The sequence below is a fragment of the Eulemur rufifrons genome, chromosome 7 (assembly GCF_041146395.1).
Source record: "Eulemur rufifrons isolate Redbay chromosome 7, OSU_ERuf_1, whole genome shotgun sequence".
In the NCBI taxonomy this organism is placed as follows: Eukaryota; Metazoa; Chordata; class Mammalia; order Primates; family Lemuridae; genus Eulemur; species Eulemur rufifrons.
In genome coordinates, this window is record NC_090989.1 from 140117640 (window position 1) to 140131042 (window position 13403).

At 39.7% G+C, this 13403-nt stretch overlaps 1 protein-coding gene across 7 annotated transcripts in view; it reads left to right on the forward strand.

The window, feature by feature from the left end:
- The first annotated feature begins 10180 nt into the window (after positions 1–10180).
- Positions 10181–13403, forward strand: part of CNOT10 (CCR4-NOT transcription complex subunit 10) — a 74262-nt gene continuing 71039 nt past the window's right edge. For 6 of the 7 annotated variants that reach the window (XM_069473362.1, XM_069473365.1, XM_069473363.1 and 3 more), the window contains exon 1: positions 10181–10475. In XM_069473362.1, the coding sequence (XP_069329463.1) occupies positions 10454–10475 (22 nt within the window). In that variant the 5' untranslated portion in view covers positions 10181–10453. The remainder of the gene's footprint in view (positions 10476–13403) is intronic. The other variant, XM_069473364.1, reaches the window with a different exon arrangement.

The following is a 13403-nucleotide window of genomic DNA, read 5'->3' on the forward strand; positions in this document are numbered from 1 at the left end:
GATTTCAATATCTCATTTTCAATAATGGGTAGAACAACTAGACAGAAGATCAACAAGGAAATAGAAGACTCGAATAATACTATAAACACCTCCCAGCTTAGTTTATCAGGCCAGTAATATTACCACTGAAACCAGGAAATTATACTGCAATAAAAGAATACTACAAACCAATAACCCTTATGAATGTAGATACCAAAATTCTTAACAAAATACTGGAAAACTGAATCCAGCAACATGTATAAAGAATTATGCATCATGACTAAGTGAGATTTATCCAAGGAATGCAAGGTTGATTCAACATCCCAAAAGCTATTATTGTAATACATAGCATCAATAGAATAAAAACTAAAACTACATGATCATCTGAATAGACGTAAAGAAGCATTTGACAAAATATAACACTGTTTTATGGGAAAAAAAAAACCACTTAAAAAACTTGAAATAAAAGGGAATTTCCTCAACCTGATAATAGTATCTAAAAAAAACCCAAAAGCCTACATAATGTTTAATGATAAAAGACTGTATGTTTTCCCCTTAAGTTCAGGAACAAGGCAAGGAGCCCACTCTCACTACTTATATTTGAAATTGCACTGAAATTTCTTGCCAGAAAAATTAGGCAAGAAAAGAAAATGCATCCAGATTGGAAAGGAAGAAGTAAAAATATCTCTATTCACAGATGATATGATCTAGTATGTAGAAATCCTAAGGAATCAACTGAAAAACTATTAGAACTAATAAACAGGTCAAGCAAGCAAGTTTGCAAGGACACAGATCAGTATTCAAAAATCGATTATGTTCCTATACATTTGCAATGAACAATTCAAAAATAACATAAGAAAATAATTTCATTTGAAATAGCATCAAAAAGAACAAAATACTTAGAAAAATTTAACAAAGGAAATGTGAAACGTGCTCTGAAAACTACAAAAGATTGTTGAATGAAATTAAAGAACATCTAAATAAAGGGAAAACATCACATATTCATGAATCAGAAGACTTAATATTATAAGGATGTCAATACTTGCCAAATTGATTACAGATTCAACAAAATTCCTATCAGAATCCAGCTGAGTATTTTGTAGAAATTGACAAGGTGATTCTAAAATTCATATGATGAGCAAGAGGAAGAGGAGGCAGAAAAAACATTCATATGAAATTACAAGAGACCTGAATAGACAAAACAATCTTCAAAAAGAACAAACTGGGAGGATTCACACTTCCCCATTTCAAAACATACTACAAAGTAATGGTAAGCCAGACAGCATGGTACCAGCATAAGGATAGAGATAAACATCAATGGAATAGAAGTGAGAGTCCAGAAATAAACCCATGTGTCTATGGTCAACTGATTTTCAACAAGGATGCCAAGACCATTCAATAGTGAAACAATGGCCTTTTCAACGAATGGTGCTGGAACAACTGGATACCCACGTGCAAAAAAAATGAAGTTGGACCCTTACCACATACCATATACAAAAATTAACTGAAAATATACTGAAAACCTAAATGTAAGACCTAAAATTATAAAACTATAAAACTCTTGGAAGAAAATAGAGGTAAGTCTTCACGTCATCTCAGATTTGGCAATAGATTCTTAGATACGACAACAAAACCATGAGCAACAAAGACATAAATGAATAAATTAAACTTCATTAAAATTTACAACTTTTGTGCTTCAAAGGACACTATCAAGAAAAGTGAAAAGACATCAGAGAGCCCAAAGAGCTAAAAATAAATCCACACATTTACAGCTGACTGATTTTCAACAAAGATGCCAAGAACATACAATGGGAAAAGGACAGTCTCTTCAATAAATGGTGCTAGGAAAACTGGATATCCGAATGCAGGAGAATGAAATTAGACGCTTATCTCACACCATAAACAAAAATCAACTGAAAATGGATTAAAGATTTAAATGTAAGACCTCAAACCATGAAATTACTAGAAGAAAACATAGGGGAAAAGTTTCACAACATTGGTCTGGCAATGATATTTTGGATGTAACCCTAAAAGCACGGATAACAAAAACAAAAATAAGCAAATAGAATTGCATCAAACTAAAAAGCTTCTACACAGCAAAGGAAAAAATCAACAGAGTAAAGAGACCACCTATAGAATGGGAGAAAATATTTGCAAAGTATATATCTGAGAAGGGGTTAATATCTAAAATATTAATATATAAGGAAGCCAAACAACTCAATAACAAAAAAAAAAATAATGTGATTTAAAAGTAGGCACAAGGCCTGACATGGTGGCTCACACCTATAATCCTAGCACTTTAGGAGGGTGAGGCAGGAGGATTGCTTGAGGCCAGGAGTTTGAGACCAGCCTGGGCAACATAGCAAGACCCTGTTTTCTATATTAAAATTTTTTTATTTTAAAAGAAAGCTAACGGCCGGGCGCGGTGGCTCACGCCTGTAATCCTAGCACTCTGGGAGGCCGAGGCGGGTGGATCGCTCGAGGTCAGGAGTTCAAGACCAGCCTGAGCAAGAGCGAGACCCCGTCTCTACTAAAAATAGAAAGAAATTATATGGCCAACTAAAATATATATAGAAAAAAAAATTAGCCGGGCATGGTGGCGCATGCCTGTAGTCCCAGCTACTCGGGAGGCTGAGGCAGTAGGATCACTTAAGCCCAGGAGTTTGAGGTTGCTGTGAGCTAGGCTGATGCCACGGCACTCACTCTAGCCCGGGCAACAAAGCGAGACTCTGTCTCAAAAAAAAAAAAAAAAAAAAGAAAGCTAACAATTGTAAAATTTTAGTATCAAAAAAGAAAATCTATAATTATCTGGAAAAGCTATTAAAATACCCCTACCTTTTCCACCTGCATATCTGTGAGGCTAGATTTATTTATTGTATAATTTTTTTGCAGAGACAGATTTCACTATGTTACCCAGGCTGGTCTTAAACTCCTGGCAACTCACAAAATGGGAAAAAATATTTTCAAATCCTATATCTGACACAAAGACTTGCAAATCATATATCAGACAAAAGACTTGTATCCAAAATATGTAAAGAACTTATCAACTCAATAATAAAAAGATGACTCATTTTTAAAATGGACACTACTTCATTCATGTATTATATGTCTTGATTGCTGAATTTTTTTGGTGCTTCCTTAAATTTTTATACCTGAAGCAAGAGCCTAGCACTATTTGACTCCATTTCAGGGTCACACAAAATTCACCAGATTCACTACGGCACTGAGAACATCGTTTGAGGAAAGCACAGACACAGAAGGAGCTGAATTGAGGTGTGAATCAGAGTACGGCTTTGGTGGGAAGACCTGAAAATACCTTAACCAATTTATTTCATTTATATTTTTCTGTTTTGTATACTCACGAGTAATACATAATTTTTTTAAATGTTATTTCTAAGGAGTCTAAAAGAGTGCTTTTTAAAAGTATAAAAGAAAAATGTTAAAGGATAAGAAATTTAATTATCAGATTTTTTATAGTAGTAAATAAACAGGGTGCCAAAAACTCCATAATCAAGAGAAATAATATTTTCATGTGCTATTTTTTAAAATAAAATTAATGCAAAAAATTCATGACAAACAAAATACCAAAAATTTAAGTTTAAATAATGACAAGATTAGACACAGTGCCATGCTGAAACATATTGGAATCTGAAGCAAAAGGAAAATTTAGTAATACTGAGCCTGTCTTTATTCAAAATGTCGATATGTTGTTCATCATGGATTTTTTTGTGTATTAATTTTTGATTTTTTAAAATACTTCATTCATGTATCATATGTCTTGATTGCCGAATTTTTTTGGTGGTTCCTTAAATTTTTGTACCGGAAGGAAGAGCCCAGCACTATTTTAATCCATTTCAGGGTCACACGAAATTCACCAGATTTGTGTCCAATGGTTATTGCCACATTTTAAGTTTTCAAATAGCTTTCCCTTGGAAGCTTGATTTGAACAGCCAACGAAAGAGAAGCGAAGCTGGGGCAGGAGCTTCATGTCCCTGTAGATGTCACTGCTTTGGTAAAAGGGGCAGAAATCTATGCTTTCTCACTTTTATAGTACTTATTGGTTATTCACTGTGATGAATTAGTTGCAAAATCATTGGTAGTTTCTATCTAAAACTTGGTTATGGGAATAACACCTTGATGTAACCCTTAGGGACCTATAAAGAGTCACATCTCAAGTCAAAAGAACTCTTTTCAAGTTCCAGTTCTGAAACTAGCTAAACAAATTGATTTACTTCTTGGAAATCCAAAAAGCCTGTTTCCTCATCCATAAAATGGATATGAACATCTGTATTACGAGAATGTTGAGGACAAAAAGGAAATAATTGTATAAACTTGTTATGAAACCATAAAAGGCCATACAAAAGTGAAGACAAACATCCTGATGCAGTGAGGAATTATTATCTTAAAGATATGCGCTCACAGATATAGATATTGTAGGGCTTACTAAGCATCAGACACACTGTGTAAGTCACTGGACATACAATAATGGTAATATTTAAGGGCAGAATTTGGAGATTAAAATCAGGGTGATGGCAAGGGAATTCATGCCAAGAGATTGTCTCCATTGTGTAATAGAAGATTTGAAAGGTGTTAGTACAGTCTTTGGCAGTCAGGAAAGTCTTCTTGGGAAAATGATGCTCGTATTTCCTTGGAAGGAGATGGCATTGGCTACAAAACAGGGTATGTGTGTGGGAGTGGCGGCTAAAGAGGGATTATGGGCAAGTGCTCAGCATATGTGAAAAACAAATGTGGTGCCACCTATTATGGCTGACAGGAGAAGCATGGAGAGACGATGTCAGAGGTCAGAGCCAGATTATGAATGGGTCTGAAAAGCCATTTTAAGGCATTTGGACTTGGTGGTAAGAGCAATGCATTATTTTAAATGGGTATGGACATGATCAGATTAGCATTAAAAAAACTCTGGCTACATGGAGATATTTTGGAGGAAAGGGGACCAGATGACAAGGTTGCAGTAGCAGTAGCACTAGTCTCAGTGGGAGAGGATTGTGGGTTGGGAATGGAGTGACAGTGGGAATGGAAGGATCCATCCTATTAGGAAGGTAGAATTCATAGACCTTGGTTGGTTGGCTGAACCAGATGGGGAAGGCCTTGGGAGATGTTATTTCAGTTACCTATTGCTGCACAACAAAGCATCCTAAAACTTAGTGGTATAAAAGAACAACACGGATATCCATATGCAAAAGTTGGACTTCTAACTCATACCATATAAAAAAATTAACTCAAAATGGATCAAAGGCCTAAATGTAATAGCTAAAACTTTATAGTTTTATAATTCTTCAAAGAAAACAGAGGAGTAAATCTTCATGACCTTGAGTGAGGCAATGGTTTATTAAATATGACACCAAAAGAGCACTATCAACAAAGTGAAAAGACAATCCTTAGATGGGAGAAAATATTTACCAATCATATATCTGATAAAAGTCATATCCAGAATATATTCCTTTACAATTCAACAATGAAAAGACAAACAATCTACCAGTTGTGGTGGTGCATGACTGTAGTCCCAGCTACTCCGGAGGCTGAGGTGGGAGGATAGCCTGAGACCAGGAGTTTGAGGCTGTAGTGTGCTATGATTGCACCTGTGAATAACTACTGCACTCCAGCTGGGCAACATAGCAAGACCCTGTATCCAAAAAAATTTTTTTTTCAATTTAAAAATGAGCAAAGAACTTGAACAGATACTTCTCCAAAGAAAATATACAAACGGCAATAAGCACATGAAGAGAAGCTCAACGTCATTAGCTATCAGGGAAATGCAAAACAAAACCACAATGAGGTATCCCTTCACATTCTACTAGAATAGCTATAATAAATATACAACAACAAGCGTTGGTGAGGATGCGGAGAAATGGGAACTCTCATACACTGCTAGCAGGAACATAAAATGCTACAGCTGATTTGGAAAAGGGTTTGGCAGTTCCTCAAAATGTTAAACAGTTACCATATGACCCAGAAATTCATTCCTAGGTATATATCCAAGAGAAATGAAAACATATGTCCACACAAAAACTTGTAAATGAATGTTTATACATTATTCATAATAGCCAAGCAATGAAACAAACCAAATGTCCATCAGCTGATGAATAAACAGAATGTGATTCTTAACAATGGTATATTATTCAGCCATAAAAATGAATGAAATACCAATACTTGCTACAATGTGGATGAATCCTGAAAACATCATGCTAAGTTAAAGAAGTTAAACATAAAAGGTCACATATTATATGATTCTCTTTATATGAGATGTCCAGAATAGGCAAATCATAGAGACAGGAAGCAGATTAGTAGCTGGGGGTTGGGAGGAATTGGGAGTGACTGCTAATGGGGACAGAGATTCTTTCTAGGGTGATGAAAATGTTCTAGAATTAGATAGTGGTAATGGTTGCACAACTTTGTGAATATACTAAAACTCACAGAATTATACATTTTAAAAGGATGAATTGCATGGTACATGAGTTATATCTTAATTTTAAAAAATAGATTAAAAAAAACCCCAAACAACAATGGTTTATTATTTCTCACAAGTCTGGCAGTTGACTGGGCAGTTTTTCTGCTTCATGTGGTATTAGCTAGGATCACTCCTCTGAGTGCATTCAGCTGGCAGCTGGGCTGGGCTGGATGATTCAAGAAGGCATCATTCATATGTCTGGAATCTTGGTTCTGGCTACTGCTAGGACACTGTGGTTCTCCTCCACATGGGGTCTCTCTCTCTCTCTCTCTCTGCAGCAAAATAACCTGGGCTTCCTTACAGCATGGTAGCTGATTTCCAAGAGGAAGAAAATGGAAGTTGTTATGCCTTTTAAGGGCGGGGCCCAGAATTGAGACAAGGTCTCATGCCTTCTGCTGCATTCTATTGGTCAGTGCACATAACAAGGCCAGCCCAGACTCAAGGGGAGAGGAAGTTGACTCCATCTCTATTTTCTCCCCCAACTTTATTGAGGTAATACTGACAAATAAAAATTGCATATATTTAGTGTATACATGATGTTTTGATATACATGTACATTGTGAAATGATTACCACAATCAATCTAATTAACATATGTCACACTGTTTTGTGTGTGTGGTGAGAACACAAGGTCTACAAGTACATCAAGTACATCAAGTACACATATACAATATATTATTATTAACTGTAGTCACCATGATGCCCATTGGGTTCAACCCTACCTCTTGATGAGAGGAGCAGCATGTGCACATTGGGATGGAAGGATTTATTAACGAAGCTGGACATAAAAGGTCACATATTGTGTGATTCCCTGGAGACAGTCCTCGACAAGCAGCAAGAACCACATACAGCTAGAGGAACTGTAAATGGATAGTGGTACCACTGTTAGCTAGAGGTAAAGGGACTCATCATAGTTGATGACAGAGCAGATTCCTACTGAGTTTTTCCACCTCCCACTCCTGAATTAACTCTTCATTATTGATGTCAGATGGGCTATGAATAGAAGTAGAGCTGCCAATATTGAAAGGGGAGAGAAGAGAGCCAAAATGTCTTCAATATAGGCAAATTCTAGAACCTAGAATGTAGTGGTTAACATATTTGCCACTTACTAGTCTTGTGACTTGGGAAACTGGGTTAACATCTGTGCCTCAGTTTCCTTATCTGTGAAATGGGGAACATGACCCAACATATACATGACCACATGTGAGAAAGTGAAAAATAGATTTGCAGACACAGTTGGGCTATGAAAGGGGACTAAGAAAATAAAAAACAGTTCTGCTTGCAGAATGTTCCCAACTGTACATAAACAGCATTCACAGAATACAAACAATGTTCAGAGACAGTTACAGGATGATTGTGTTTTGGACAAGACAGAAACAAGGACTGCCACAACCACAAAAATTAGGGAACACCCCCTTCTTCTAACATGAGTGAAGCTGCCGCTTTACCAATGACAGCTCTAGCTTGTTGTGCTCCTCCTGCTTCAAGATAAAATTAAGACTGAATTGCCTGTTTTATTACTGTATCCAATCCAAATATGGCCCCCTACTTTCCTAATCCCTCCAGCATGAGCCCAAATTTTGTAAGAGGTTCTTCCTAATTCCTTTTTATTAAGAGCCTCCCTACTGCGCTTATAGCATAAGGTGTGCCTTCTTATGGTGGGCTCTAATGTATGTTCATCAAAAGTCATACTACAATATTCATATTGGCCTTATTCAAAATAAATAAAATATCCAAATGCCCTACAATAAAATGAATACACAAATTATGGAATATTCACATAATGTAATATTACAATGTATAACAATGAGAAACAAACAACTTCACTCTACAACGTGGATGAATCTCATAATATTGAGCAAAAGAAGCAAGACCCTAAAGAAAATATATTGCATGATCCACATACATTAAGTTTAAAACTAGGTGAAACTAAATCACAATGTTAGCCCTCAGCATAATGATTATCTTTGTCAAGGAACGGGAAGAGGCATTAGGGGAACTTCCAGGTACAGGTAATGCTCTGTCTTTTCTGTGGTTGCTAGTCACATGGGTGTGTTGAGTTGAAAATTCAAGAAACTGTACTTATGATTTGTGCACTTTTCTATGTATATGTTAACTTGAATTAAAAAGATTATTTTTAAAAAATAGGCAATCATGTCAAAGGGACACAGGAGCAAACTTGAAAAATCTCCCAATTAACAAAACGGACAATTTGAGCAACAAAATAATGTATAATTGAATTACAAGCAAAGTATAAAGTAAATATCCATGAGTCTATACTGATATAAGTATATTATTGAATAAATAGCTAAATGGAGGAGAAGAGGCAAATCGCCTTTGGAGAAGATAATTTATGTACACACTTCCCACTGCAGTAGGTAGAGCTTAACTATCCCCCTTCCCACCTTGACTGTGAGTTGCACTTATTGACTTGCTTCCAAAAAGTAGTGTGGAAGAGTAAAGGGGGTAACTAACTTTACTGTGGAGAAAACCGGCAAACACCACCTAAGAGAGGTAATCAAAGTTAATGTAATGGCCAGGCGCGGTGGCTCACGCCTGTAATCCTAGCTCTCTGGGAGGCCGAGGTGGGCGGATCGTTTGAGCTCAGGAGTTCGAGACCAGCCTGAGCAAGAGCGAGACCCCCACCTCTAAAAATAGAAAGAAATTATCTGGACAGCTAAAAATATATATAGAAAAAATTAGCCGGGCATGGTGGTGCATGCCTGTAGTCCCAGCTACTCGGGAGGCTGAGACAGGAGGATCGCTTGAGCCCAGGAGTTTGAGGTTGCTGTGAGCTAGGCTGACGCCATGGCACTCACTCTAGCCTGGGCAACAGAGTGAGACTCTGTCTCAAAAAAAAAAAAAAAAAAAAACAAAGTTAATGTAATGGGTGGTGTCATTTTGATAGCATGTACCTTTGATTTGATGTGATGAGAATGCCCAGTCACCTCTGTGGTCTTCCTCCTGAAAACCAGTAACTCCAGCCTAACCATGAGGAAAACACTGGACAAACCCAAATTGAGGTACAACCTTCCAAAAATCTAGCATTACTCTTCAAAACAGTCAAGGTCATCAAAAACAAGGAAAATCTGAGAAACCAGCACAGCCAAAAAATAGCCTAAGAAAACATGACGATGCAATGTGGTATCCTGGACAGGATGCTGGAACAGAAGAATGACATTGACGGAAAACCAGTAAATCTGAATAAGATGTGGAGTTTAGTTAATACTGCACCAAACTGGTTTCTTAGATGTGACCAATGTACCACAGTAATTTAATAATTAAGATGCTCACAATAGGAGAAACTAGTTGAGGGGTATGCAGGAATTTTATGTGCCTTCTTTGCAACTTACCTGCAAATATAAAACTATTCTTCACAAAAAAACTTTTTTAAAAACAGGAACCTCAACAACGCCTTCCTCACAAAGTGGTTGTGAGAAGGCCAAGTGCAGGCCAAGTGCAGGGCTCAGAGCTTAGCACATAAATGTCAGCTGTTACATTGCAATTTTATGTAAAATGAGAGACAAGGGCTCTGACATTTTGGTATCTCAATCAGAATAAGCAAAAGACAGGCACGCAGAACCCTCTGCGACTACCCCGCACACAGGAACAGATTTCAGCAACCACACTTCCGGCCGGGGGCGGGGCGCGGAGGGGACGCCGGCGTGGGAACTGCGGCTGGCCCCGCCCCACGTCGGCGCTGCAGGCGCGGCGGGCCGCGGCCCCCGGAAGTAGTGTGTACCCGGACGCCGCGGGGCGGAAGCGGTGTGTGGCGGGAGGCTGTGGTGCTTCTTGGGCGGAGACGCTGTTGCTGTTGCTAGACGACGACAACTAGCCCTCGTCACTTCCTCAGCCCGCCGTCTGCCCACTCCCCAGGCCGGAACCCGGGGGCCCGGAGCCGGGGTGGGCACAGAGTTGTTCTTCGAGGTCCAGGACAGCGGCCAGCCCGGCGGCGGGAGTCGGGGCCACGCCACCTGCGGGGAAGAACCCGAGCCGAGGCGGGAAGATGGCTGCAGATAAGCCTGCAGGTGAGGTGCCAGCGCCCTGAGCGATGAGACCGCAGGACACGCGGGAGCGGGCGGACCCGGCGCGCTGAGGCGGTGGGGACTAGGAGTGGGAACTCGAGGGCGACTATAATTTGGGCTTGCATTTTTCTCCCCCATCCTCGGCTGTCGCTAACGTGAATCTTTGGACCCCCCAGCACCGGTAGTTTTTTATTCAAGTGCAGGATGAAGCCGCTACTGACTACCTTTGCCCTGCTCTCCATAACAACTTTGGCCTAAACAGCCTCAATTTATTTTGCCGCCTCACCGACTTTTCCACTTTTCAGTGGGAAAGGCAGACCAAGGGAAGGTCACCCTAGAGCACGCAACTGCCTTAATGTTGCATGGCTCAGGTTGGGATTCATCTGGGCTGTTTTGGCCACATGAGACTGCTTCTGGCCAGTGACGTACTATGGAATTAACTTTGTGAAAACCACTTATTGAAGTAGGCTTAAAATTGCATCGTCTCTCTGTGGTCTGTGTTCTCTAATATCTTGCGTTTGGTACCTATTTTGCGCTGGTTCCTCAAGATTAGCTACTTACGGTTTTCTTTATGGGCTATTGTCCTCATTCCCAGAATCTTCTCCATTAAGAAATATTCTTTCCTGCTCACGTCTGGGAACGTCTGGTGTATATTTACTGCAAGACATTAATATTCTCTGTGGCATCTGGGTTTTGGGGGGTTTTTTTAGAGAGTGTTGCTTTGTCTCTCAGGCTGGAGTGCAGGGGCACAATCATAGCTCACTGCAGCCTTGAACTCCTGGGCTCAAGCAGCCCTTCTGCCTCAACCTCCTGAGTAAGTGGGACTACAGATGTGTGGCCACACCCTGCTAATTTTTCTTCTTATTATTTTTGTAGAGACAGGGGTCTTGCTGTGTTGCCCAGGCTGGTCTTGAACTCCTGGCCTCAAGGGATTCTCCCTCCTTGGCCTCCCTAAGTACGGGGATTACAGATGTGAACCACTGTGTACATGCTGGTTTTAGTGGAAGAAACTTGAGTGACAGGGCTTAGACTTTTTACAATGAATTTAATTTTAAAAAAGAAAGAAAAGAATTTCAATGTGCTGTAAATTTTAATAGATTCTGATCTCAATGACCGACAAATGAACTTCACTTGGAAACTAAAGTGAGTCAATCCTAATGCAGGTGCAGATGAATAGAATCATTAGAGGATCTCTTCAATAATCTTTTTTTTTTTTGAGACAGAGTCTCACTCTGTTGCGCTGAGTGCCATGGCGTTAGCCTGGCTCACAGCAACCTCAAACTACTGGGCTCAAGCCATCCTCCTGCCTCAGCCTCCCAAGTAGCTGGGACTACAGGCACAGGCCACCACAACTGGCTAATTTTTAGCACAGACGGGGTCTCACCGTTGTTCAGGCTGGTCTCTAACTCCTGAGCTCAAGCGATCCTCCCATCTTAGCCTCCAGAGTGCTGGAATTACGGGCCTAAGCCAGTTCGCCTGGCCTCTTCAATAATCTTCTAAGAAGGAAAAAACAACAAAGGGTTAGAAAGTGAGGATAATAGCGTTGCTGTAGATTTTAAATAGATTGGTCAGGGAAGGCCTCTGTTGAGGTGATACTGGAACAGAGATCTTAAAGAAGTCAAGAAAGCGAGCCATGTGGAATGGGGTGGGGTGCATAGGGGAGAATGTTATAGGCAAAGAACAAGTATGGCCTGCCCAAGGTTTGACAAGGGGACCAACATCTTCCTTCTTAATTTAGGACAGTGCTTTTCTTCCCCATGTTTACAGCTCCACATACCATTGCACTTGCCTGGAATCATCTTTTTAAACCTAAACCTGTCTAGTTTTCAAGTCCTACCTCAGTCATAAAGCCTTTCTCTACTTGTTCATTTATTCATTCACAAAGATTGAGTGCAGGTACTTCCTTAGATGTTGAAGAAATGGATATGACACACTCCCTGCCTTTGAGGACCTGCTCTTAGGTCTGGTAAAGGAGACAGACCTATCATAGTTGCATTCCCATTTGGTAAGAGTTATGTAATATGTATAATTGAAGAATAAGGTCCAGAGTGATTAGGAGATTGTTTCTTTGGTTGGTTTAAGTTTATAGGCCACGTTTTAGAAAACTTTTCCTACCTAGATAGTAAGGTTGAATTTGTATGAAGTAGATGAGTGTTCACTGTGGCTCTCGTGAATCTCTCTGCTTTGTTCCATCTTCATTTCAACTGCTGTAGTTCCAGCCTTTATCTCTCTTTTTTAAATTATTTGATAGTTTTAGAGATGGGATCTCTGTTGCCCAGGCTGGCGTGCAGTAGTGTGATCACAGTGAGCCTTGAACTCCTGGGTTCATCCTTCTGCCTCAGCCTCCTGAGTAGCTGGGACTACAGGTACACGCCAGCCTGCCTGGCTCATGCTAAATTTTTTCTTTTTATATTTTTAGAGAAAGGGTCTTACTATGTTGCCCAGGCTGGTCTCAAACTCCTGGTCTCAAGTGATCCTCCATCCTCAGCCTTCTGAGTAGCTGGGATTACCGGTAACTGGGATCACAGCCCACACAGGGCTTGTCCTTTGTCTCTTAATATGATTTATTTCACATTAAGGTGGCTTCTGAGTAGTGTTTGTCTCTTCTATCCAGTTCATTCTCCTCACTGTAGGCTTTTCTTTTTATTTCCGAGATGTTGGATCATGCCATTCCTCTGCCTATAAACTTTCTAAGACTCTACCATCTTTTGGGCATCAAGCCCTCATTCTTTAATGTAATTTGTGTTCATCTTCGCAATCCTCCCAGCTTATTTTTCTATATCAACCTACTCAGCTCTTAATACCAGAAATGACTCTCTTGCAAAGCATGAGCTTCTGAGCATAGTGCCCTTCTTTTTCTTCTCCATCTGTTGAATAGTATCCTCATTCAAAATCTACCTTACCTGCTGCTCCCTCTCTGAGCTCCCGAAA